This window comes from Monodelphis domestica, chromosome 4 (assembly GCF_027887165.1).
Source record: "Monodelphis domestica isolate mMonDom1 chromosome 4, mMonDom1.pri, whole genome shotgun sequence".
NCBI classification, from domain to species: domain Eukaryota; kingdom Metazoa; phylum Chordata; class Mammalia; order Didelphimorphia; family Didelphidae; genus Monodelphis; species Monodelphis domestica.
Genome location: NC_077230.1, coordinates 241,382,407 through 241,409,207, shown reverse-complemented (window position 1 = coordinate 241,409,207; position 26,801 = coordinate 241,382,407). Strand labels below are relative to the sequence as shown.

General features: G+C 40.3%; 1 protein-coding gene across 1 annotated transcript in view; it reads left to right on the top strand.

Annotated features, from left to right (window-relative positions):
- Positions 1-1,562: 1,562 nt before the first annotated feature.
- Positions 1,563-26,801, top strand: part of BCO2 (beta-carotene oxygenase 2) — a 39,929-nt gene continuing 14,690 nt past the window's right edge. The window contains exons 1-8 of the mRNA XM_007494821.3: positions 1,563-2,151; positions 12,049-12,253; positions 15,316-15,527; positions 16,080-16,195; positions 17,859-17,961; positions 20,626-20,754; positions 22,162-22,322; positions 26,347-26,514. Coding sequence (XP_007494883.2) covers positions 2,067-2,151; positions 12,049-12,253; positions 15,316-15,527; positions 16,080-16,195; positions 17,859-17,961; positions 20,626-20,754; positions 22,162-22,322; positions 26,347-26,514 — 1,179 coding nt within the window. The 5' untranslated portion in view covers positions 1,563-2,066. The remainder of the gene's footprint in view (positions 2,152-12,048; positions 12,254-15,315; positions 15,528-16,079; positions 16,196-17,858; positions 17,962-20,625; positions 20,755-22,161; positions 22,323-26,346; positions 26,515-26,801) is intronic.

The following is a 26,801-nucleotide window of genomic DNA, read 5'->3' as shown; positions in this document are numbered from 1 at the left end:
TGGCTAAATAAAGAAACAACCTGAAGCCAAGTGTCAAAGGCCAAGTGCAACCGAAATAATTCAATGGATAGACCACTAGGTGGCACCTTGATGCACAGATCACTGGATTTGGAGTCCAGCTCCGAGTCCTGGTCTCAGACAATAGCTCAGACAAACCCTGAGCAAAATCACTTCACTTCCTTTTGGCTCTTTTCTAGAAAATGGGGATAAATAAAAGCACCTACTTTACAGGGTTGCTATGAAGATCAAATGAAATGATATTTGTAAAGCGCTTTGCACAGAACCTGGCAACAGTAAATGCGATACTATTATTATATCAATGATTAAAATCAGATAGAAACTACGTTTTAATTTTGTTCAACTGCACTCAGAGTGTCGTGACACCCACACTTCTGCTTTGGGAAATACTAAGAATAAGACAGAAGCTCTCTCTTCCTTCCAAGATGTTTGAAATACCACACAGAAAAGAAATAGGCATGTGCTCAATCCCAGTTATATTAATTACTAGCTGTATGACGTTAGACAAATTATTTAGTCTCTCTAGGTCTCAATTTCCCTACCTATAAAATGATGGGCATTCTGAAGGAGACACAAATTTAAATAAGATATGGGCCCTACCCTCTAGGAAAGCACAACAGTGGGTGTAGATCAAGAGATTTGCTCACAAAGTGACCTCTAAGACCTCTTCTAGATCTAGATTTGTTATCCTATGTCAAGTGGCATTCAGCTCTGAGTAAAGGAAAATGAGTCAGCCAAAGAAAACAGTAGAGGTGCACAGAAGATTAACTTCTACTCTTTCCAAGAACCATAGTCAAGTTAGAGGTGGAACAGACATGAGAAATCATCTAATAATTACTGCCTACCCCCTCCCCCATTTTAAGGTTGAGAAAACTGAGTCCAAGACAGAGAAATGACTTGATCAAGATCATGCAGAAAGCTCTCCTCACCAGGAGACTTCCTTTCAGATGTTTTATGCTAATATGTGGAGGGACCTAGTCCTAAGCAACTGAAAAGCACCCATTGTTAAATCTTCCAGGTATTATTTATTTACACCTCAGAAATCAGCAATCTCTACACATCAGGGCTCTGATTGTCTAGATTTACAAAAGTGTTAATAATGCAGATTAAACTTAAGAGTGTGTGCATTGACATGGGTAATGTGGAAATATTGCATGAAAGCACCGGTATACACTAGTGCCAGCTTGGGAAGGCAGGGAGAAGGAAGGGAGGGAGGGAGAAAATCTGAATCCTAAAATGTCAGAAAACAATTGTCAAAAATTCTTCCAACATGTGACTGAGAAGAGAAATACATACTTTAAAGAAGTGTGTGCATACATTTCTCTCCACTCCCCATCCCCCAACCTGGTTGTTAAACATTTACCAACCACCCCAATATTGCTCTATAAACTTTGCTTGAGCTCAGCAGAATAATAGAAGGGAGAGAATCATCTAGCATGTAGGCTAATAACAACAGTAATTATAACTGGAACATATAGAGTGCTTCGAGGTTTGCATTTTCTCCTTTGAGCTGCAAAACACAGCAGGTTTCATGAACGTTGTTGCAACCTGGTCGGTCCCAATTGTTACTTTTTTCTCAGTGAATGGAAAGTAGAGATGGCACCTATTTAATCATCATGATGTAACCCGTAAATGCTGCTGATCCGAGTGTAAAAATCTCCTTTCATACTCAACCCCTACACACTAGAAGAATGAACGAAATGGAGTGGAATGTGCAGGAAGGAACCGGTCCTAAACTAGAGAAGTGTGGGCTTTGGGGTTTGAAAGAGATATTCTAAAACAAACCCTTTCCTCAGCTACCTCCGAAAACAACTGATGACACATTTCCGGTTTGAAGCTCAATGCAAGGATTTCTCTGATTGATTATATAGATATCATCGCTGTTTATTACGGAGACTAAAGGCCACTCCACGCTCCGCCCCCACGGTGCCGCGCCTCTGGGCTCTGCCCATTGGGTAATCCCGGCACCAGGCTCTCGGCTCCGTTTCCCTCTGTTCCAGCCGCAAAGGTGCTGTGGCCTCGGATCTAACCTTAATATCCAATGCAAAATGTTTCCCAAAATCTTCTCCACTCGGACGGGAACGTATACCATCCTAAGGCGTTTCCTTGCCTCTCTAGGTAGCTGGATTCCAGGTAGGGGCGCCACCCCTTCCCTCCGCCCTTTGGGGGAACCCCGCTAGCGTGCCTTTAAGTTCAGAGCGCAGGGTCCATCCTTTTTGTGCCCGCGCCGGGGCCGGAAGTTCAGTGGGCTGCTGGCGCTGGGGTCATTAGGAGGGGCCAGATAAGGGACTTTAAGGTGGAAGGAGGGGAGGGGAAGGAGAGGATCGGGGCACCAGCTCCTAGAGCAGATGTTCTAGCCTTTCTTCCCTGGGCAGGCATCCTCAGCTAAATGCTTGCTTAATGTCGTGCAAATGATTTTCTCTGGCTCCTGATGGACGAAACTCACGGTCATCAGATTGCAAAAGTGTTTTATAATTTCAAACAAACAAGCAAAACGACTCTTTTTTTTTTTTTAGGGCCAATGCAAGCTAGCTATCTGATTGTGCTATATAAATAGCAAGTTCAGAGCTCGAGATGCCTTATTATTGTATCATGTTTTTGTTACAGCTGTTGTTTATTCTGTTTTGCTACTGTGGAAACTCGACAAGTATTTATTAATCACCCACCATACTTTGTTAATTAATTAGCAACCCATCATCAAATATTTATTAAGTCCCGACTATGTGCCAGGCACTGTGTACAAAAAGAGAGGCATTATTAAGTGTCTGTTATGTACTTGGTGGGGTACCTATGGGGCACAGTGCATAGAGGGCTGAGTCTGGAGTCAGGAAGATTCATCTTCCTGCGTTCAAATCTGGCCTCACACACTTACTAGCTGGGTAACCTTAAATCACGTAAGCACATTTGCCCCAGTTTCCTCATTTATAAAATGAACTGGAGAAGGAAACAGCAAACCACACCAGTATCCTTGCCAAGAAAATCTCAAATGGGGTTAGAAATAATCTTTGGCTGGATGTTTGTTAGGCTTTTGCCATTATCATTAAGCTCTGTGCTAAGCATACAAAGACGAAATAAAACCATCATCTGGGAGTTTATAATTAAATGGGGAGAGGGTGAGTAGAGAGGTGAGAGTGGAGACTAAGAAACTGATAAATGTAAGGGTACGTTCAAGGGAAAAGGAGTCCAGACTTATATTAGCAGAGAAATCACAGCCAGGGGTTTGAGGAAGGACTATTGGAAGATGATGCCCCTGAGCTGGGCCTTGAGGGAAAGAGGGATTTCAAGAGGTGGAAATGGGGGAGAGAGGAGTGTGCAAGATGACTAGATGAGACAGGAAAAGAGGAGAAGAGAAAAGAGTCTAATTGAAGTGGCACAAGAATGGTGTGAACTAAGGAGGAAAACAGAAGTAGGAAGCCAAAGGGTGGAGGGTCTTGAAGGTCAACATAAAGAGTGCATATTTTATTGAAGAGGCGTTGGGAAATTACTGAAAGTTTTTCAGTAGATTGATAAGTAGAATGTAGAATGATAAGATCAGAAAGGTGCATTAGGAGACTAGTTATATGGGGTGCTCAGGGAGGGGTAGCATCTCTGGTATGGAGGGCTTGTCATTCCCTCTTAGGGCAGCTCTCCAGCCTCTGACCCTCATCTGATACCCAGCTCTCACTTGTGGCTCCCAGTAGCTGCTAGCATGTGGTTGTGGCCACACCTCAGGCAATGGCTTCGACAGGCCAGCTAAGCCTTGTGAGGGTAGCCATCGCGTCATCGACCCCTGGTGAACCAGGGCTTTGCTCACCCAGCATGTGAAGATTGCTTCGGCCAAACAGACGGAAGAAACCAACAGGAAGGTTCAACGGCTGAGAGGGCGACGCAGCAAGGCACTGTGGAGTGCTTAGGGTGTGTTGGAGCACAAAGGACAACACGGCCATCCAATGCAGCTGAGGAAGTCTCCAGGTGTTTGACTTTTCGTGCCACTGGACCCAGGCTTCCAATGCTGAGAGAGTGGGACTGTCTCTGTGCATCGACTTTTCCACTTAAATCTCCTTCACGCAAGTGTCTTTGTGCAAAATGCACAAAGACAATCGTCATCCTTGGTTACCGAGAGACTATTATTATATTATATTATAACAGCTCTTGAAAGAGTTACTATTGTGGCAGTGTGACCTCTTCAAACTTTTTAAACCCTTTCCTTCTGTCTTAGAATCTATACAAAGTATTGGTTCTAAGACAGAAGAATGATAAGGGCTGGGCTACTGGGGTTAAGGGACTTGCTTAGAGTCACACAGCTAGGCATTGTCTGAGGTAAAATTTGAACCTAGGACCTCCTATCTACAGGCCTGACTCTTTATCTATGGAACACTTCAAACTTTGATGCCAGTCCAGGGCAGCAGGGATAAAGGCTTGAACAAAGATGGTGGCAGCACAAATTGGCTGGGCAACATACTTCAGGGGTAGAATTGACAGGATTTGGCAACTTAACAGGAGGGATCTGCAGAAGAAAAGGGAAGGATAAAAGGTAACTGGTTTTGAGCCTGGGTGGACTGAGTGGAGGGTGTATCAGGTGACAGAATTAGACAGAAGTAGATAAACATCAAATGGGAACAAGCTGGGGGCAGGGAAATGATGAGGGCAGCTTTGCACTTTTTGAGTGGGAAGTGGGGCTAGCCAGGTGGAGCTGTCCAGCAGGCGGTTAGCTAGGCTAACTGGTACCGGAGCCCATGAGAGAGATTGGGAGTGCCGGAAGACGAGCAAGAACACATGAAGATTTTGAAGTCAGCTCTATATTGGGTGAATTGACGCCTTGGAAGTTGATTTGACTAGCCAGAGAGAATATAGAGGGAAGAGAAGAAGGTCAAGGAAGGAGCCTAGGAGGACACACACAAGTAAGGGGAAGGAGAATCAACCAATTAGTCAATAAACACTTTTTTATTACATGCCTACTGTGTACCAGCATAGGATCAGTTAGAGAAGGTGCACTGTTGCAGAAGCCAGGGACATGCTTAGAACATTTAGACATTAAATGGATAAACCCTGAATAATGTTTTTGTTTTGTTTTTAAAAGCCTTACCTTCTGAGGCAGCTAGGTGGCTCAGTGGATAAAGAACCAGACCTAGAGATGGGAGTTCCTGGATCCAAATCTGGCCTCAGACATTTCCTAGCTATGCAACCCTGGGCAAGTCATGTAACCCCAGTTGTTAGACCTTACTGTAGTTCTGCCTTGGAACGAACACTTAATATTGATTCAACAATAACAAAACCCCTTCCCTTTTGTCTTAGAATCAATTCTAAAACAGAAGTGTATCAAGGGCTAAGTAATTGGGTTTAAGTGGCTTGCCCAAGTTCACACAGATTGGAAGTATCTGAAGCCGGATTTGAACTTAAGATTGTCTTGAATCCAAGCCTGGCTCTCTATCCACTGTGCCACCTAGTTATCTCTGCCTAATGTTTTAAGAAATAATATAATAAATGTTTTTGAGAGTTTGCTTTGTATTAGGCACTGTACTAGGCACTGGGGGGGATATAAAGCTGAGGAAGACATTCTCCCTATTCAGTTTAGAATGTAGTAGGGGAGGGACAACTAGGTGGCTTGTGGAGTTGGGAGGGCCTGGGTTAAATTTCCTAGCCATGTTATCTTAGGTAAGTCACTTGACTCTAGTTGCTTAGCTTTTACATCACTTTTGCCTTGGAACCAATACTTAGTATTGATTCAAAGATAAAATGTAAAGTTTAAAAAAAGAATATTGTAAGGAAATGATACATGAGTAAATAACCATGATAAAAATTAAATACCAAATGACATTCAGCAAAGTTCTGTGTGAGTCCTGAGCAGGCAGACTTCTGCTTGGGGCCAGGATCAGGGCATTCTCCAAAGAAAAGATAGTATTTGTTGATCTAGGCTTTAAAGAACAGATAGAGTTTCAACTAAAGGAGATTAGGAGAGGGTATTCTGGGAAGAGGGAATGTCAGGAACCTTTGTTTGGAGGGACAAAGATATATGTGACATTTTACCTGAATGGTAGGTAGACCAGTTTGACTAGATTATTATTATTATTGGGTAGGTGTGTGTTTGTGGGAAATGTCAAAAGCTCCTTGGGAGCTGCTGAGACCACTGAGATACATGAGAAGAGAGAGGAGGACAGGATACAGGACATAGCACTGGGGGTATACCAATGCACAGAAGGGTAGGTCAGTAGGGGCTCAATCTTGGAGGGCCCTAAATACCAGACTAGTGAATTTGGCTTGTTTAGAGACAATGAACCCCAGAAGGTTTTTCAGCAGGGTCACTCAGGGTTGTAAGGGACCTCAGAGGCCCTCTTGAGCAAACTGTATGTGTACGTGAATCCCTTCTACAATCTACCCATAGGTCTGTGTTGGTGAACCTATGGCATGTGTGCTGGAGGGGGGCTGCTTCTCTCTCCCTCTCCACATGAGCCTGAGGACATTCCTCTTATTACCGACCCTGTGCCCAGCAGCTGTGAATCTTAAAACTGCTCAGACTCTACCTTAGAACATTTGGTTAAAGCTATTCCCCATTTTAAACAATGGAGGTACTTAGTCAGGAATGTATGTGAGAACTTTAAAATTACTCCACCCATACTTAGGTATACTTTAGGGGAAGATAAAGTTGTAAAACTCCTCACTAAACAATGAAAAAGTCCCTAACTCATACTTATAGTGAGGCCAAAACCTTAAGGTAGGTCTATTTTTAGATCTAATACAAAAGGGTGCTAAGTACCTATGAAGGTTAAATTAATCACTAAAAGATCAAGCAACTTACAAAGGGCAAGGTTAGCAAGAGGTGTGAAGTTTTAGTCTACTCAGAGAAGGTGATAACAAAAGAAGATGTGAATTAAGAATGGTCAGTCCTGTGGAAAACGTCTACTGTGATTGGTAGATGCGAAAATTTAGGGGAGGTGACATAAGGGAAATTTCTCTTTAAAAGGAGCTGTCTGAACCCAGTTTAGGGAGTGAGAGTTAGGGCTAGTTGGATCTCGGACTAGTTGGAGTAACTGGACCTCTGAACTTAGTTGGAGTTTTGCTTGGGACAAAATCTTGTGGTGAGTGAATAAAAGATTGACTTAGTTTTCTCTCTTAAAGAGACAGGCCTAGGCCCTAGCCTTTTCCTACTATTTCCTCTTACTCTGTCTCTCTCCCTTCCCTTAATTCCTTTATTCATATTAATTTAAATCTCCATAAAACCCAGCTCACTTGGGTATTCATATTTGGGAAATTTTTCCATGGCAACCAGTTATTTTTTTATTTTAATTCAAGACACTAAAAATTATCTTTACAGTTTTGGCAATTTAAGTCTTGAAACCCACATTTTCATGGTCACACAGCCCAGTGGGAGCACTTCCTCCCTCCTCTGTCTAGGGTAAGGTTTTGGCTCACATGTGGTATAAGGGTTGCAGTTTGAGCACCTGGTGTCTAAAAGGTTTGCCATTGCTGTGTCATCCAGACTTTGCTGCAATACTTCTAGTGTGAGGCCACCTTTCAACTCCAAGATAATATATATTTTTAGCAACTATAACTATTAGGAAGTTTCTTTATTATTTCAGCCTTAAACTCTCCTTAATTTCTGTTGACTGTTCCAAGTTCTGTCTCCTGGGGCCAATCAGAATAAGTTGAATCCCTCTTCCATATAACAGTCTTTTAATAGTGAAGGGCAGGAATCTTGATTCCCATGTTTTCTCTTTTTCAGACTCAACATTTTCTCCCTCCCTCCCTCCCTCCCTCCCTCCCTCCCTCCCTCCCTTCCTTCCTTCCTTCCTTCCTTCCTTCCTTCCTTCCTTCCTTCCTTCCTTCCTTCCTTCCTTCCTTCCTTCCTTCCTTCCTTCCTTCCTTCCTTCCTTCCTTCCTTCCTTCCTTCCTTCCTTCCTTCCTTCCTTCCTTCCTTTCTTCTTCCTTCTGACTTAGACTCAATACAGTGCATTGTTTCCAAGGCAGAATAGCAGTAAGAACTAGGCAATTCTAATTAAGTAACTTGCCCTGAATCACACAGCTAGGAAGTCTGAGGCTAGATTTGAACTCAGGATTTCCCATCTCTAGGCCTGCATCTCAATTCACTGAGCCATTTAGTTGCTCCCTATTTCTTTTAACTGATCCTGGAAAGATATGATTTCAATATCCTTCATCATTAAGGCCACTCTTGCCTGTGTACTTATCTAATTCTTTCTTAAAATGTCATACCAAGAAATTTAATACAATGCCCTCACCTGGGAGATGATGCTCTTTTTTAAACTGACCTTCTGTCTTCGAATTGATATTAAGTATTAGTTCTAAGGCAGAGGAGTGGTAAGGGTTATATAATTGGGGTTAAGTGACTTGCCCAGGTTGGCAGTGTTGAGACCAGGTTTGAAACCATGACTTCCTGCCTCTAGGTTTGGCTTTCTATCCACTGAGCCACCCAGCTGCTCCGACATAATGCTTTATAATGAAGACTAAGATTACATTAACTTTTTGGTGGCACTTTTTCACACTGTTGGCCCATGTTTTGATTTCAGGTCACTAAAACTCTTCAATTCATACTCTATACAACTTATAAACAAAACAAAACAAGAATCCATCAAAACATCGAAATATAGGTCCAAGTACATCACTTCTTTGCACAGGAATCTTCAGTGACTCATTATTACCTCTGACATAAAATATAATCTTGTTAGCCTGGCATTTAAAGGGACCTTAGTTGTCTCCAGCCCACCCTTTCAGACATTGTACCTCACTCTCCACCACAGTAATTTATTACACACCTCTCAGTGCTAGACACTGGGGTTAACGATATAAAAGTAAGATAATCCTTGACCTTGAGCAGCTTTCCTTCTCCTAATAATATACATGCTCATGAATAAGTCAATATAGCATGTATACAAAACAAATGGATGTGGGTGGGCATTCCCCATTCCATTCCCAATTAGAGAAGAATTTAGTAAGACTGCTTGAAGGAGGGATGTCAAGAGGCATTGTTGAAAAGGGAGAGCATTTTAGGTAAGGGAAGGAATTTACTCATAGTAATAGAGGAAAGAAATGGATTTTTGTGAACAGGGAACAGCAAGTGGGCCAGGTAGACTGGAGCAGAGTAGTAATGGTAATAAGCCTAGAAACACTGTCAGATTGTGAAGGACATTAAAAACCAAACTGAGGAGTTTGTATTTTATCTGACAGACAGTGGGGAACTGTGGCATCATCCTGGGCAGAGGAGTGATGTAGTTGACTTGTGCTTTAGAAATATCAATTTAACAGGTTTCATGGATGGCTTGAATGAGGAGTAGAGAAGTTGAAGGGAGGCCAATGAGGAGGCTATTGCAACACTCCACATGAGAGATGATTACTGTCTGAACTAGAATGATTGTGGTATGAATAGAAAGAAGTGATTACTATGGGAGATATTGAGATAGAAACAGTAAGGCTTGACAGCTAATTAGATATGGGGGGCATAGGATGAAATGAGTCAAGGATTGAGGATAACTCCTAGTTTGTAAGGGGTAAACCTTAGAGGATGGAAGAATTCTGGCACCTTTAATAAAAATAGAGCAGTTAGGAAGAGTGGATTCAAAGAGCAAAATACTGAGTTTGGACATTTGGAAATGTTCGATATCAATGGTAGATGTCCTACAAAAAGTAGACAATGTGTTAATGGAGCTCAAGGAAGGGATGAGGACTGGTTAAGGAATAGAATTGGGCTATGTTAGAGAAATGAGAGTTATTTATATAGGTACAATAATTAAATCTATGAGAACTAATCAGATTACTGAGATGGGGTGTGGAAAGAGAAGAAGAGAGGGACTCAGGGAACAGTACTTGGATACAGCATTGCACGAGGTGGGGAGAGGCAAGAATGATGATTCTAAAAAGAAAACTGAGAAAAATCCATCTGACAGGTAGGAGGAGAAACAAGAAAAAAGTATCACAAAAATCTAGGGAGTTCAAAGTATCTAGAATTGGAGTTCTTAACATTTTTTTTTGAGTCAGGGACTTCTTTGGAAAGTGAAGCCAATGCACTGCTCAAAAATTTTTTTCAAAAAAAATTAGAAGGAAATGCCTAATTTTAGTTACAAGTTAGTAAAAATAAAGATGTAAATTTTCCTTTTCAAGTTCACCAACTCCTTAAAGTCTATCCATAGATTCCTATCTCATCTCTGGACCCTCAGTTAAGAACTCCTGTTCTAGTAGGAAGGGATATATAACACTACAATGACCATGAGAGCCACCTAATCATTGAGAAAAGACCATTAGATAGAGCAGTAGAGAGATCAGTGGGGACCTTGGAGAGGGAAGTTTCTGTCCTGTGATAGAGATGGAAGTCACACTAAGAGTTCAAAAGTTATTGGGAAGTAAAACACAAATGTAGTCAGCTTTTTCTGGGAGTTTCACTGAGAAAGGAAGGAAGGATATAGAATGGTAACTTGAGGGGATGGTAGGGTTAAATAAAGCCCTTTTTTTTCCTTAATAAGAAAAGGGGAGATCTGAACATGTTTGTAGGAAGCAGAGAAGAGGTATTGGATAATCTCAGGTTTTTAAATTGCTAAAGAGAAGAAAAGATCAAAGGGACAAGCTCCCCTAGGAGATAGGAGGGGATGGGAGTAAGAGTACATATAAAGGGGATGGTGCTGGCAAGGAGAAGGGCTTCTTAATTCTTTAAGAGTGGAGCAAAGGAGGAGAGAATGGGAGATAGAGTAGGCTGAGTTTTGGATATGGAATTTTGAAGGCGATTCATGACAGATTTTTCCAGTGAGCTATGAAGACCAATTAGGCTATCATAATACTCCAGGCTAGAGGTCATGAGGGCCTGAACTAGATAGATGTGTGAATTATTAAATATCGGACGGGTATGGTTACAAAATGCAAGTCACACAGTCAACAGATATTTATTAAGGATCTATTACATTTTGGGCACTGGACTAAGTATTAGGGTTATAGAAAGAGGCAAAAGACAGTTTCTGTTCTCAAGGAGCTCACAATCTAATGGGGCAGACAACAAGCACACTATTATTAATTACTAAGTACAAATTATTGATTCCCTTCATGATGTTGTTATAAACAAAGCTGATATTTCATAGCATTTAAATGATCTATTTAAATCAAGGGTTTTTAACTGTTTTGTAGTCTTTTTGGTAGTCTGTTGAGGTGCATGAACCCTTAGAATAACACTTGTAAATACATAAAATAAAATACATGAGATGACAAAGAACACAAGTAATGTTGAAGTTCAGTTTTATATCATATATTTATGTGTGTGTGGGTGTTCACAGGCCCCAGATTAAGAAGCCTTGATTCAGATAGATTTAATTATTGTTCCCCCAATGGCAAATGGTGATGAGTAGTCCTCAGTAAGGCCCTATATTAATTACTAGGCAATTAATTCTCCAAAGTAAAAAGATCATCAATATTTGGATCAGGCCTTTATTAAGGGAAAAGGAAAAAGAATGATTTAAACCCCTTCACAATCTGATTCTAGCCTGCCTTGACAGACATTTCATGTATCTTCTTCACCCACTCCATGTTGTAGTCAAACAGGTCTATTTGTTACTATTTCCCAAACTTGACTTTCCATCTTCTATCCAATTCCCTTCCCTCATACTTTTGTATATAGTTTATTCTCAAAGACTAAATACTCTCCCTTTTCACTTCTGCTTCTTGGAATTCTCAGCTTCCCACAAAGCTGAAGTCACAGGAGTCACTCTTCTTGTGAAAGCCTTTCCAAATGTCCCTACTTGCTCGTATTCTCTCCATCCTTCATTTTTATTTATTTATTTACTCTGACCCAAGGCGAATGGAAGTGCCATGTATGTGGGAACTGTCCCGTGGTTTTTCTTTGTATGCTGAGTAACTGGCTCAATGCTGGATCTGTAGGAAACATTTAATAAGTGCTTGTCACATTGGATTATTAATTATATCAGAGTGGAGAAAGAAACAGAATTTAGAGGAAATATTTGTGGCAGGTTGAAGTTTGGACATTTTCATTTTTCTTGACTCTAAGACTTTATCTATAGTTGATTCATGAAGACTTTTGTGCTTTTCTTTTTTTCCCCATAGTTCTGAAGAACTATCTGCCAGATATTCGACACAAGCATACGACCTTCAGCAACCTAAAGGGTCTGCAAAGTATCGCCTCATTAGTAGCCACTGTAGAGGAGACACCTCAGCCCATCTCTGCCAAGATCCAAGGCCATTTTCCTAAGTGGCTCGAAGGTTGCCTGATCCGGATAGGACCTGGAAAGTTTGAATTTGGAAAGGAGAAGTATGCCCTGATTGGAATCTAGGAAACCATTTGTATTGTTATTATAGGATAGTTCATGTTCTTGGAAAGCTTACTCTTTTTCTCTTTAGACCAAGTTGAATGGTTCTACCAAAAATGACAAAGCATAGAAGTGGAGATTTTAAGAATTTTTTAAAAATTAGCTTGAATTTCTGATTTTCTGTTTTATTTTGCAAATGGAAAACCCTCCACAGGTTTATGAATATCAAAATCATAAACTAGAGCTGGAAGGGACCTCAAAGGCCATCTAAACCCACCCTTTATTTATATAGCTGAGGAAATTGAGAATCCGGTGATTTCATCCAAAGTCACTCAAGTAATAAGTGACAGAGTCAGGATTCAAACGCAGGTCCTCTGTCTCCAAATACAGGATATAGAAGGCAAAGTTTATCTATTCACATGGCAGTTCTACATCATTTCCCACAAGTTGCTGAGGAAGGAGTGATGACCCATAACTCATTATTTCGTCTTTCTTCAGAATCTTCTAAGGGCCCTACTGTCTTGGGGAAGAATTTTCCTTTTCTGTTAAAATAATGCCTTTAGCCATGCACATCTAGGCTGGTGGGATTCAGCTTTTCATCCCCAAAATTTCAGTAAAACCTTCTCTTGGGTAATTGGATTGAAAAAGGATTGCACTTGGACTTAAGATATATTTAGAACCAAATCCACAAACTCATCTTAACATGTTTTCTCTGGTAGATAATTAAATCCTTTTTGAGTAGCTTATAGGAAATAAAAGTATTCCTGAAATCTTAGGGCTTTCTCCTTCCATCACCACTTTCTTTATGTAATGCCACTTCACATTTTTAAACTACCTTTGAATAATTTGGGTAAATTCAAATAATTTTTAAAATCCTAGAACTATATATAGCTTTTTTTAAAAGAGGAAGAAAAAAAAAGCCCCTTACCTTTGGTCTTAGGATCAATACAGATATTGGTTCCAGGATAGAAGAGTGATAAGGGCTAGGCAATTGGGGTTAAGTGACTTGCCCAGGGTCACATAGCTAGAAAGTGTCTGTAATAAGAATAGGAACATTGCAAACTCTTCTTATTACAGGCCAGATTTGAATCTTCCTGACTCCAAACATGGTGGTCTATCCACCACTGAGCCACCTAGATGCTCTTGTACAGAGTTTGACTATAAAATTCAATCCAATTTGATTAGCATGAATTGACTACCATGAGCATGGCATGGGTTATATATAATACAATATGGTATATAACATGATGTGCCATGACATAATACATCATAATGTGATATGATGTAACATGACAACCAAACTTAATGTAATAGGTTTTTTGAGGAGGAGAGCTGAACTGTGATTTTATTGGCGCAAAGCATTTCCAGTTAATAAGTCTCTTCCATCAAAGCAGGGAGGCACCTGCTCTGTAATTTATGGTCTTAGTTTCCTAGGGGCACTTACCATGCATCTTACCATGAGTCATGTAGCCAGTTTATGCCAAAGGGGAGGCTCAATTCCAGGGCTTCCTGCTTCTAAGGTCTACTCTCTGTCCATCACATGCTTCTCTGCCTCTCAGACTTGAAGAGAATTAGCATTTCAGAAACCTGTGATAAAATGAGGAGCATCTAGATATCAGATCTCTCACAAAGCATTCCCTCCAACCCGAAATGAAATCAGGATTTTATTTTAAGAGACAGTCTTTTACCACTAAACTGTCTTGAGATTCTCCAGATTATTAGCTTTTATGACAGCTACTTCCATTTCCCTGGGCATGGAAGTGGGGCAGGGAGCAAGAAAGAGCTGAGCAGAGACTCCAAAGGGGAGTAAAGTGGACTCAGATGAAATTAAAGCTTTTAAGAACTTTCTTTTTCAGTAGTTCAATATGATAGAAGACCATTGTCAGGCTGTAACTTCTAGGGGTGGCATTGTAGTAGCAGTAATAGTAGTAGTAACTACCATTTATGTGAGAAGTACTGTAGTAAAGGTGCAAAGTAAAAAGTAAAGCACGATGGCACAGTAGGTAATGTGCTAGGCTGAAATCTAGAAGTCATCTTCCCAAATTCAAATCTGGATTCAGCCACTTACAAGCTGTGTGACTTTAGGCAAATCAATTAACCCAGTTGGTCTCAGTTTCCTCCTCTGTAAAATGAACTGGAGAAGGAAATGGCACATCACTTCAATATCTTTGTTAAGAAAACCCAAAATGGGGTCACAAGATGTTGGACATGTCTGAAAAATGACTGAAGAGAACAACTGTTTTAAGTGCTTTATAATTATTTATCTCATTTGATGCTCACAACTACCCTGGGAAATGGATGCTATTATTAACCCCATTTTAAAGATGAAGACAGCCAGTAAGTGATTTTTCCCAGGGCTATACACAGCCAATGAACGTCTGAGGCTGGATTTGAACATTGAACTTCCTGACTCAAATCTCAGCATTCAATCCATTGAACTATCTAGCAGCCAATGGTAATACTCAGTCAAGCAGTAATAGGTTGCATCTTTCTCATGCATCTCATGAAGAACAAAAATGGAGATGGGAAGAGATGGGATATCATATCCTTCCTTTTCAAATGTGTTTCTCCTTGCCCCCATATCTTTTTTTAAAACCTTTCCCTTCATCTTGGAGTCAATACTAAATATCAGTTCCAAGGCAGAAGAGTCGTAATTGGAGTTAAATGACTTGTCACAGCTAGGAAGTATCTGAGGCCAGATTTGAACACAGGATCTCCTGTCTCCAGGTCTGACTCTCTAGCCACTGATCCACCTAGCTGCCCTTCCCCATATCTTTTCAATGCACTTAGCTAGAAGAATAATTCATATGGACTTGGAGTAATTGAATTAGATTTGAATCCTGGTTCTACTGCTGATCACCTGTGTGACCTCAGACAAATTGCTTTACCTCTTTCCTCACTTGTAAAATGAAAGAGCTCCATAAGCTAACTGTTCTAAACCTCCAACCCTTATTTTTCCAGTTTGAAACTCTCCACAACCCTCCTCCCTCCTTTTCCTGCTCCTTTTAGACCATGCCCAGTTCACTGATATTTTTGATAACTGTGATTTTGCTCCTGGTTGAAGGTATAATCATTGGTTCGATGGCATGGCTCTGCTTCACCAGTTCAGAATGGAGAAGGGGAATGTGACATATAGAAGCAAGTTTCTGCAGAGTGATACGTATATGACAAACAGCATTTACAACCGGATTGTAGTCTCAGAATTTGGGACCCTGGCCCTGCCTGATCCATGCAAGAATGTTTTTGAGCGCTTCATGTCAAAGTTTGAATCCTCTAGTAAGGAAAATTCTCTATTTACAATTTTCAGGTGTTTAGTCTTAGTATTTTAATTATTATTCTTTATAATGATCAGGGTAGTTATAAATGCTAAATATGATTTTTAAAAATTATTATTTAATATTTTATTTCCTCAACTGCCCGAAATGATCATTTTTACCCTTTGTTTTCTACAATTATGAGTTCTAAATTCTCTCCATTCCTCTCTCTTCTTCCCCCTCCCTGAGATAGTGAGCAGCTTGATCTAGGTTCTGCATGTATGAACATTACCTCTACAGAGCTCATGCTGTGGAAGGATTCCTATAAAACAATTTTTAAAAAGCATATGAGAAAAAATAAAGTGAAAAACAGTCTGCTTTGATCTGCTTTCCAGTGCCATGAATTCTTTCTCTAGATAGCATTTTTCTTCAACTGGTCCTGAAAGATGACTTTTCATGTGCCTGAAATTGTTTTATTTTTTTTAACCTTTTTACTCTGTGTTTAGAATCCACTGCAAAGAGATGGTGGGGGAGAGTTATCTGTATGAAGTGGATATCTTGGGTTTCTTTTCAGAGATTACAGATAACACCAATGTCAGCTGTGTGAGGTACAAAGGCGATTACTACATCAGCACTGAGACCACCTACATGAATAAAGTGGATCCGGAAACCCTGGAGAAAACAGAAAAGGTGACTTGTCATCTTGAGCTAAAAAAGTTTCCTAGGTGGGTCCTTCCTTCCTAACTAGTCTTGTAGATAGCTCCCAACTGAGCATTGATCTTCTCTGGGATTCTGGCTACCCAGCCCTGCCTCCCTGCTCTGGCGATTAGGTCTGGAAGACAGAGGATTAGCCTACTTCTCAGTGATGGGGGAGGAGAAGAAAAAAGCTCATTCTGCTGCCTCCTCCCTCCTCCAACCACCTTCTCTTGCTGGCCTTTGGGCTATGGTTCCAGGGATGCCTAGAAGCAGCCAGTTTGCTGGAGCCAGCTTCTACAGGCTCATGATCATTCAATTTTCAGTGTGCACACTTCCACTCCAGAAATTGGAAAATGCTGCATACTCATCAGGGTTTGATTTATGACTTTATTGATAGTCTAGCCTTAGGAAAGTGATGGTGAAAATGATAATAGCATGCCCTTTGTATCTTTCTCCACCCTAAGTTCTGGTTGTTAAACATTTACCAGTGTTTTTTTTTTTTTAACAGACATTAAAAGTTTTTTTTAACTGCTCAAACAAACATCCAAACAGTAATGTTTCATCCCTGTAGTTTCGTTCTAAGTTAATTATAGTATTATGTATTTTTCTTCAAGTAAAATGTTTACAATATGACTTTCAATATTGCTTAATTTTGTCTTTGGAGATTTTCTTGGAGAATTCAGTTTACATCATATCCAGAGTGAGTTCAGGACCTCCACACATGCCTTCATCTCTATGGTTCCTTGGTTTAATAGAGGATTAGCTAAATCAGAAGTATTTTGGTTAGTGCTTGAACTCTAATAGATTTGAATCTTAACTTCTGTGCTCTTAGAGGAGTTTTAAACATATATACATATATGTTTACATATACATATAAACATACATACATATAAATATATACATATATCACACATACATGCATATATGTGATGTATGTGACAGCTAGGTGGCTCAGTGGATTGAGAGCCAGACCTAGAGATAGGAAGTCCTGGGTTCAACTGTGACTTCAGATATTTCCTAGCTGTGTGACCTTAGGCAAGTCACTTAATCCTTATTGTCTAGCTCTTAATGTTCTTCTGCCTTGGAACCAATACATAGTATTGGTTCTAAGAGGGAAGGTAAGAGTTTCTTGTTACCCCCCCACCCCCCATATCCTTAGTTTTTATATTTTTGGTAGCCAAAATGTTTTTTTGGATCTCTTAGGAAGTGAGATCCAAGTATGTTTGTTAGAGCGAAAGCTCTGAATGTATATATCCACCCATCCCATTGGGCTGGGTCCATGGCTTTACTGGTGTCAGGAACCTACAGAGAGGACACTCTCTTTACCAGAACAGAGAACCGAGACTCCTTCAACTTTTAGTCTTAGAGAATTGCGAGAGGCACTGAGATAGTGAGAGAGTTTTGCTCAGGATCACATGGATGAGGGTGTGTGCCTGGGTCAGAGGCAGGACATGAATTGACGTCTTTCTAGTTTGAAATGGAACTAAGACTTTTGGGGCACCTTGTCTGTACACACACACACACACACACACACACACACACACACACACACACACACGTGTGTGCACACCCTGCCATTTACAAGGCTACTTAAGGCTTCTCTAAAGACCTTTTACCAGTCTTTTAGCAGATATCTCTGATAGACTTTAATTTGCAGGTAGACTGGGGCGAGTTTATTGCAGTGAATGGAGCAACCGCACATCCTCATTATGACCCTGATGGCACTGCTTACAACATGGGGAATTCCTATGGGCCACATGGTAAGTGGGAATAGGAGTCGTTTTGGAAGTTACTCAGGCTAACTGGTTCCCTTTTCTGGTTGGAACGTGCCAGTGAATCATTGTATTTTCCGGAAAGGAGACCATTGTTTTCAAATGCTCACCTCTCCTACCCAAGACTTGCTGAAAGAACTCTCCAAAGTGCCAACCCTTAACTTGAAGGATTTCATGTCTTGATAGATAAGTGTTCCCCAGAAACCAATCAGTAGTGGGCAACTAGGTGGTTCAGTGGATTGAAGGCCAGACGTAGAGAGGGGAGGTCCTGGGTTCAAATGTGACCTCAGAAACTTTCCAGCTGTGTGACCCTGGGCAAGTCACTTGACCCCCATTGCCTAGCCCTTACCACTCTTCTGCCCTGGAGCCAATACACAGTATTGATTCCAAGATGAAGGTACTGGTTAAAAAAAAAAAAAAGAAACCAATCAGTGTTTCTTTGCATATTCTTCCCCATCAGCATATACTTTTTCTTCCTTTTTTCTTCCTCCCCACCCTGCACCCTTCTTGAGCAGGTCATCTGCTTATGGGTCAGGTTTTGCTCCTGTTCCATCAGCAAAGACACACATACATGGAGGAGACCTTTTCAGGAGGTCTTGTGTCTGAAGTGTGGGTGTCTATGTGCAAATGACAGTGTATAAAGTTGGGGATGGCTTGCAACTATGAATTATAAAGAAAGTTCTGATGAAAGTGACATCCTGTGGTTATTCAACTGACCACTTTCTTCCTCACAATGCATTTTTCTCTTACAGCCACATGTTTAATCACTATGTCAGGAAATTACTCAATATTTACTGAGCCACAGCTGTGGACTGAACCCTCTATTGGTATCTTTATTGCCCGCCTTCTGCTATCCATCTCCTTGCTCATTCTCTTTCCCTCCTGCCTAGTTAAGCACTCTAAAGCATGCAAGACTTGGTGCCAGGAAGAATGGGGTTTGAGTTCCCTCTCAGACATTTACTAGCCATGAATCCCTGGGCTTATTCCTCAATTTTTCTGAGCCTTAGCTTCCTCACCTGCAAAAAGGTAATAGCATTTCCTTCACAGACTTGTTGTGGGAATCAAATGAGATAATTTGATGTGTGCTAAAAGGCATGGTGTAGTTTTAAAACTTGAATCGTTTAAAATTGCTCTGAATTTTGGGACACCATATGTCTGTGTGTCCCTCACTAGTGGATACATCTGTATCTTTCTGTGTGTGGAAGTACAATCCAATTTTTAAATTAATTAATAAAAACAAATTAATACATCCAAAGCATTTATTAAGTTCTTACAATGGGGGCAGCTAGATGGCTCAGTGGATAGAGCACCAGACCTGCATTGAGACAACCTGGGTTCAAATTTGGTCTTGGCCACTTTCTTGCTGTGTGATCCTGGGAAAGTAATTTAATTACTATTTGCCTAGCCCTTGCCTTCTGTCATAGAGTTGTTATTAAGACAGAAAGTAAAGGTTTAGAAAAAGAAGTTTTCTATGGATCCTAGGTGCTAGGGATACAAAAATAAAAGTAATCACTTTAATCAAGGAGAGGTACACAGAGCTTCAAAGGTCTACATTATGTGTTTTTGTAGGTCAGGAGTATATGTGTCTGTAGATGCATGCCATATATCTATGATGAGTGTTTTCTGTGTACTGATCAGTGCAAATATGCAAGTTGGTGCATTGTTTTGTAACCCTTTGGATCAGTTCACAACTCCACCAGCTACGCATTAGTGTACCAATTTTGTGAGAAGGCATCATTTGACAAAAAAGATATGTACATGTATAAAATTATGTCTTTATAATCTAGTTTCATCATATTTTTCTCTGACTCATTTATATTCCTTTCCCTCTTAAACTCTACATTTCAGCCACAGTGGCCTTCTTATTGTTGCTACACATGATATTCCATCTCCTCCTATAGGGATTGTTTCATTTTTGTCATTGTAACATCAGTGCCTAGCATAGTGCCTGCCTCTTGTTTTCTTCTTAAACCTGATCCTTCTTAATCCTAGTGTTTTCTCTCTGGTGTTGACTTCAAATTTAAATTCTGCGTATAGCTTTTTAACACATAATTGTTTGCATGTTGGCCTTCCACCCCACATTAACTCTGAATTCCTTGAGAGCTGAGATTGTTTTAAATTTTTGTTTCTATTTTGGCCTCTTTTTGTATCCTCAGTGCTTAGTACAGTGTCTGGCACATATTAAGTGTTTAAGAAATGTGTGTTAGCTGACAGAATGGCATAGTATGCACTAAGTAAAAGCTTGCTGAATTGAATTGTTTTGAATTCAATATCCAACTCATTTTCATGTTCAGACAGCTGCTGCTATCAAGGAAGAGAGATGAAGAAACTTCCAGCAAGTTAACAAGTTCTTTTTCAACCTGCTTTGGACACTCTAATACCAAAGGAGGCAGTTCTAGAGTATAAATTCAGTGGTTGTATATACTGTACAGCATTGTAATATAATTATGTCACAGCTATCAGTTTGGCTGGTTTTCTTGTGAATGTATGCTATTTCCCATTTCTAAACGCACTCTATGGAACCTTCCCTTTATGAAACATGAACATTTTAATGATAGCATTTCTGTTCGACTTGCCCAGAATCCAAGGGAGTGCTGTAGCTCTTGGTCTGACATGAACACTGCTTTTTAGATGGCTCTTCTCATTTTCCAGGTTCTTGCTATAATGTTATCCAGGTTCCTCCTCAGAAAGTGGACCCTGAGGAGACAATCCATGGAGCTCGAGTGATATGTTCCATTCCTTGTGACCAAAAGATGAAACCTTCTTACTACCACAGCTTTGGTGAGTCCAGAGATAAAGAAGTTGATAACAACCAAATGGACCTTCCTGGCTCACATTTGCCATTGTAGAAGAGGGAGCTTGGTTAGTATAGTAGTCGAGGGCTTACGAGGTAAAGTTCCCAAGTTCTGTTCCACTATTAGCATTTCATACTGCCCTCCTCATTCTGACGATCTATGCTCCATTCATAAAGAAGATTGGGTGGATATGGGACGCCCAGTTTGTTATCACTATTATGAGGGTAAAAAAGAACTCCAAGCACCTAACTGCTTAGTAATGGCTCAGTCAGGCAAGGGGCAGCCACATTTAATAAGCACTTACGCTGTGCCCACCACTGTGTTGAGTGACGAGAATACAAATATAGGTGGGAAGATCATCCCTGTTCTCATGGACATTAAATTCTAATGGAGGAAGATAGCAGAAAAGAAAGTTGAAAAAAGGGGAAAGAGGGAGACAGAATGAGGTCGGGGGAGGAGGGAAGGACCACGGTAGAGACAATCAGAAGTGTAGTTTGGAGAGGAATGAAGCATGGCTTTTTAAGTGGATGAGTTGGAAAGATCCATTTAATCAAAATGAGAAAGGCTTCAGAGACTGAGGGTACTTCCAGTGTATGAATTCTAGGGCTCGAGTAAGCTTCCAAGATGAAAATGTTTTTGGAGCATTGTGGAGAAAGTCCAGAGGGAAGCCTGAAGAGCAATGTGATAATATCTTCTTATGATTAAAGTGCCCTTAATTCTGCTTTGTTCATTTGAAAGTGTGATAGATGAAGGAGTTATTTTAATCTTTAGAAATCTTTTTCTAGATTTCTTCAGGATTGATACAGAAGTACATCTCTTCCTGCATCTTAAACCATATTGTCCAAAATGCTCCTGCACTGATGATCCAGTGTGAGAAGGAAGTGGTCCAAAGAGTAAAAAAAAATTCTTGAGAATTCCTGTGTATATAGTGCCACGAATGAAGCCAGTTATTATGCTCTGGCTCAGTATAAGATTCCAAAATCATGTGACACCTTCTAATCTCCTTTTTAAATATATAATATGTCTGGATCGAGAGATGAGCAAAGAGAGGATTAATGTCAATTTCCTTCATCTTATAGGGATGGGAAATGCTATGCACAGCAGAGATGACAGAAAGCAAGTGAAGAATTACTCCTAAGTAGTCTTTATTGAGGCTGGTGATCTGCTTGGACGTGGTTTTGTATCACCCAACCTCTTCTCTATAACTCAGGGTTAGCCTCCTCTGTTTTGCCAAATCCTCAGGTCCTCCTGAATGTAAGCTCCCTGAGGGGAGGCATTGTTTCATTTATGAATCCCCTGGTGCCTGTATGGCACCTGGCATGCAGTGGGTACTTATTAAAAGTTCATTGACTCAATCATCCATAAGCCAAGATTGTTCTCCTGTATCTTTCAGGAATGACAAAGAACTATATTATCTTCGTTGAGCAGCCCCTAAAGATGAACCTGTGGAAAATCATCACTTCCAAAATTCGGGGGAAGCCCTTCATGGATGGGATTAGCTGGGAACCCCAGTATAATACAAAGTTTCTTGTGGTGGATAAACATACAGGACAAGTAGGTATTTTGCATATTATATATATATATATATATATGCATATATATTTCAGCACTGCTTCACATGCTGAAGGAGCTTAATAAATATTTGATGTTTTAAAAATTTGTTCAGAGATGAATTTCCACAAAGATTAATTTTCCTATTATTAGTTTTTCATCACTGATAAGGATTCCACATTGGTGTATTTGTGGTGTGAAGAGAACTCAAGGTTTATTCCCTCTGCATTAGTGGGAAACCCTAGGGTGAATTTATGGGAGCATGTAGGATTATAGGTATAGGTACAGAACTAGAAGAAAGTTACTGAATCCAGCTTCCTCATTTAGCAGATGAGGATACGGAAGTTTGTAGAATTTAAATGACTTGCCTAAGATCACACTCTCATAAATGTTTGAGGCGGCATTCAAACCCAGGTCTTCCTGGGTTCTCTAGAGTCACACAGGATACCATGGATGAGTTGTAATGTGTGGGAGGGAATTCCCACACTGATGATATCATGAAGGATCAGACGAAGCTAAGTGGCACAGTGGATAGAGGCTGAGCCTGGAGTCAGGAAGACCTGAATTCAAACCCAGTCCCAACCCCTTACTAGCTATGTGGCCTTTGATAAGCTACTTATTACCCTCTAGCTGCCTCAGTTTCCTCAGCTATAAAATGGGGATAATAATGGTACCTACATGGCAGGGAATTTGTGAGGATTAAAGGAAATGATATTAGCAGAGCACTTAGCGCAGTGTTTGGCCCATAATAGATGCTTAATAAATGCTTTTCAGACATCTACTAGAGCTTTGGGACCATGATTACTCTCTAGGAATTGCTAATCTTATCTCTTTTGGTACCATGGACATTATGAACCTCCATGGCCTGGGCTACTTATTTGCACTTAATACAGCAGGTTCTGCCTATTAGAATCACTTTAGGACATGATTATATTAACCAGCTGAATCAATTAAAAGGACATCTGTGAACACTATCCTAGCCGTGCTTCTTCCATGTGGCAGTTATTGCTGATGTAGGGATTGCAGATGTAGCAGTCTCATAGCTTCCTTCAGTTATTCTGTATTTGATTACAAACTCTCCTAACTTGCTGGACTAGCTACAACTATGCTAACAAAATCTGGAGTTTCATCCTCTTGTACAATCCTGGTAGATGATCGGGTGCATATCGTAGGTTCTGTCCCAGAGGGCCATTAAGGATGGTTTGTTTCTTGGAACCCCTTGAGGAATAGGAATTAGGTGTTCTTTCCTGTAAGCATAAAGCTGCGTTGTATATAAACTCAGAGATTTTTAGAGTAGACAACCTGTAGGGTCATGAGGATAGAGGTAATCTGGGTTCAGGTCCCTCGAAGAGACTGACACATTGGGAAGTGATAGTAGTTGATAGAGCTTCTGTGGGGTGGTTCCACCTGCACTTATCCTAGCATCAAAATTGCAACTTGATTCCCCAAACTAAAAACTGATTCTAAGAGGTTATATTTTCTTTTAACATGTAGACAGGAAACTGGCAGTAGAGACAGGACAAATCCTGTTTCTCAAACATATTGGCTGTGTGACCTTGGACAATACACTTGAAATCTTAGGGCTCTGGCCCAGAAGTAGCAAATACATAGCCAAGGTCATGAATCAGAATTAAATGTAATTGGGAAATATTTAACAGAATAAATAAAAATATAATAAATAAAATTTAAAACGAAGTCAGGAGGGCAGCTGGATGACTCAGTGGATAGAGCCAAGCCTGGAGACAAGAGGACCTCGGTTCAAATGTGACCTCAGACACTTCCTAGCTGTGTGACCCTGGGCAAGTCACTTAACCCCCATTGCCTAGCTTGTCACTGCTTTTATGCCTTGGAACTAATATCAAGTATTTTTTTAAACAACTAAGTCAGTATGTTGCCTGAGAGGAAACTTATGTATGAAATAGTGGTCCCATTTCTATTTGAGAAGGACACCACTGGCCTAAACAACAGTCTAAGAGTATTAGGAGCAGAGGTGTTGACCTACATTGGTTTTTTCATCTAGAGGATCTCTTTATATCGATTAAATCACAGGTCCAGTCCCTATCCCTGTGTAACAATATAGAAATAGTTGGATATTCTCATTTAGAATCAAGTAAGACTAATTCTATTAATCAATGATTCATGCAACCTTGGGCAATTATTTATTGAGGAATTGCTATTACTTTTTGGAAGTTGAGAACAGTTTTAATCATGGAACAGAGGAAAGAAAACTGGATGCAGAATCAGAAAGCTTGGATTGGAATCTCTGGTCTGCCACTTACTGGCTGTGGAAATGTGTGGAAACCAGTTTAACTGATCAGCATCAATTTTCTCATCTGTATAATGGGGATAGTTTGAGTTATTGTGAGGATCAAATGAGATAATGCATATGAAGTGTTTTGTAGATTTTTAAGTCCTAGATAAATGCCCCTCCCCTCCTTGTGTATGTTTTCTTTCTCCATAGAATACCTTGAATTTGATTTAATATAGTAGTACCCATTCTAGGGTACCTTCCCAGCTTAATACTAATGGTTTTGAAGGCTGGGTTCCCAGGGGATTGACTACTACCTCCAGGTCTATGGTTCTATATTCTTAAAATTATAGTTCATGTTCCTACTAGTGAGATTACCTTTATGTGTTCTACTGTCTTAATAATAATAATGTATAATCTTTAACTGTCCACTGGACAGGTCCCCTTGTAATTTTACCAGGCAGAACATAACACTTCAAAGAGGAATAAATGGGTGTTAACACATCTTTGCACTTATAAATATCTCATTAACTGTTATTTGCCAGTTGACACAATTAGTTTAAAGCAAAGGCATATATTAAGATGGCATAGTATAAACAATAGTTATAAAATATCCCCCCCTTAAACCTGGAACTTTTCCACCAATACACAAAATGTGAACAGGAAGGGTAAACAGAGACCTATTTTCACTGGTACATGTCTGGTACATAAGTGACCAAAGGAACACACATCCCTTGTACTCCAGAGCTCTGACGTCCTTATTCTGATTGTGGTGTCCGTATACTATTTCTTCATGGGTACAGAATCTTCATTGGGTGAACTAATAATTTGTGCTCTCTGAATTTGTCCTTCAAAGTTCAATTCTCCACTGCTAGGTCTACTTCTTCATTGAATCCATTGTCAGCTCTCTTCTCTGCTGCCAGAGGTCTTATTCTTTTGAAGATGCTTCCTTTCTGAAATGTTCCTCTTCTCTGTGTCCATGTCTCCATAGTGAGTGTGTATCTTGTGTATTTCTCATTCCCTGTTGTATGTGTCCCACTTAAGCCTGGCACCATCTGGATCTGTTCTACTGCCTTTTAATGTAGTCTTTTACCTGTCCAATGGGCAGGTCCCCTTCTAATTTTATCAGGCAGAACTTACCACTTCCAAAGGGGATAAATGGGTGTTACATCTTTGCGCCTACAAATACCTCATTAGCTGTTATTTGCCCCTGGTGTTCTCCAATTGTATCAATTTGGAGGGCTGGTGGAGTGGCGAAGAACCAAATCTGTAGAATCCTTTTACTTCATCTCTTCCTGACACCACTGCTGACATTTCTGCAGCTTGGCCCTGTCTCTTGTGGGTTTATAACCTGTCCTAATTTGCTATTTTCTACATATACCCTGAAGATATTCTCTGTGATCATCTGAATCACTGATGAAAATATTAAACATTCAGTCTTGAGCTGTCTCTTGCATGGTCTGGGTGTGTTTCTGTGGGCTACACTGACCCAACAATGTTGGTTTTTTTTTAATAGAAACTTCAGACTCTTTGTGGTGGCTTTCTAATCCTATTTCCTTTATGTCTTTGGTGAATATGTGATGATATACAACAGAGCGATAGTACAGTCCAAGGATTCAGAGCCAATATCACAATATGCTATTCCTGTATTTGCCAGGTCTATCATACAATCATGCCAAGAGAAACATGACTTTTGATTTTCCCATAATTAAGCTATATGAATCCTAGTGTCCTATAAAGAAGAAGAAAAAACTCAATTTTTGTTTTCTTTCTCTGTAGCTCCTTCCAGAGGTATTTTACAGCAAACCTTTTCTTTATTTTCATCAAATCAATGCCTTTGAGGACGAGGGCTGCATTATACTGGATCTGTGCTGCCAGGATGATGGTAGAGTTCTGGATGCTTACCAGTTACAGAATCTACGGAAAGCAGGGGAAGGGCTGGACCAGGTAACTTTTGCTGTTATATATGTAAGGGGAAAGATACCCCTACCTGTAAGGAAGGAGATCAAGTGTGGTGGGACAATGTCCTAGGGTATATAGTTCAAAGGGAGGCAGTCTAGACTTTTCTACTTTCACAGTTCTTTAAGGAAGACCTTCATTCCTGCTAGGAGAAAAAGCAGGAGGCTGTGACCAAAGGCCACTACTCTGTTCTCCTCAGAGAGGGAGGGTACCAGGCTAGAAGTTTATCTGTCTGCTCCCTTAAAGAGTGTTCATCTTGGGGATAAGATCAGGTT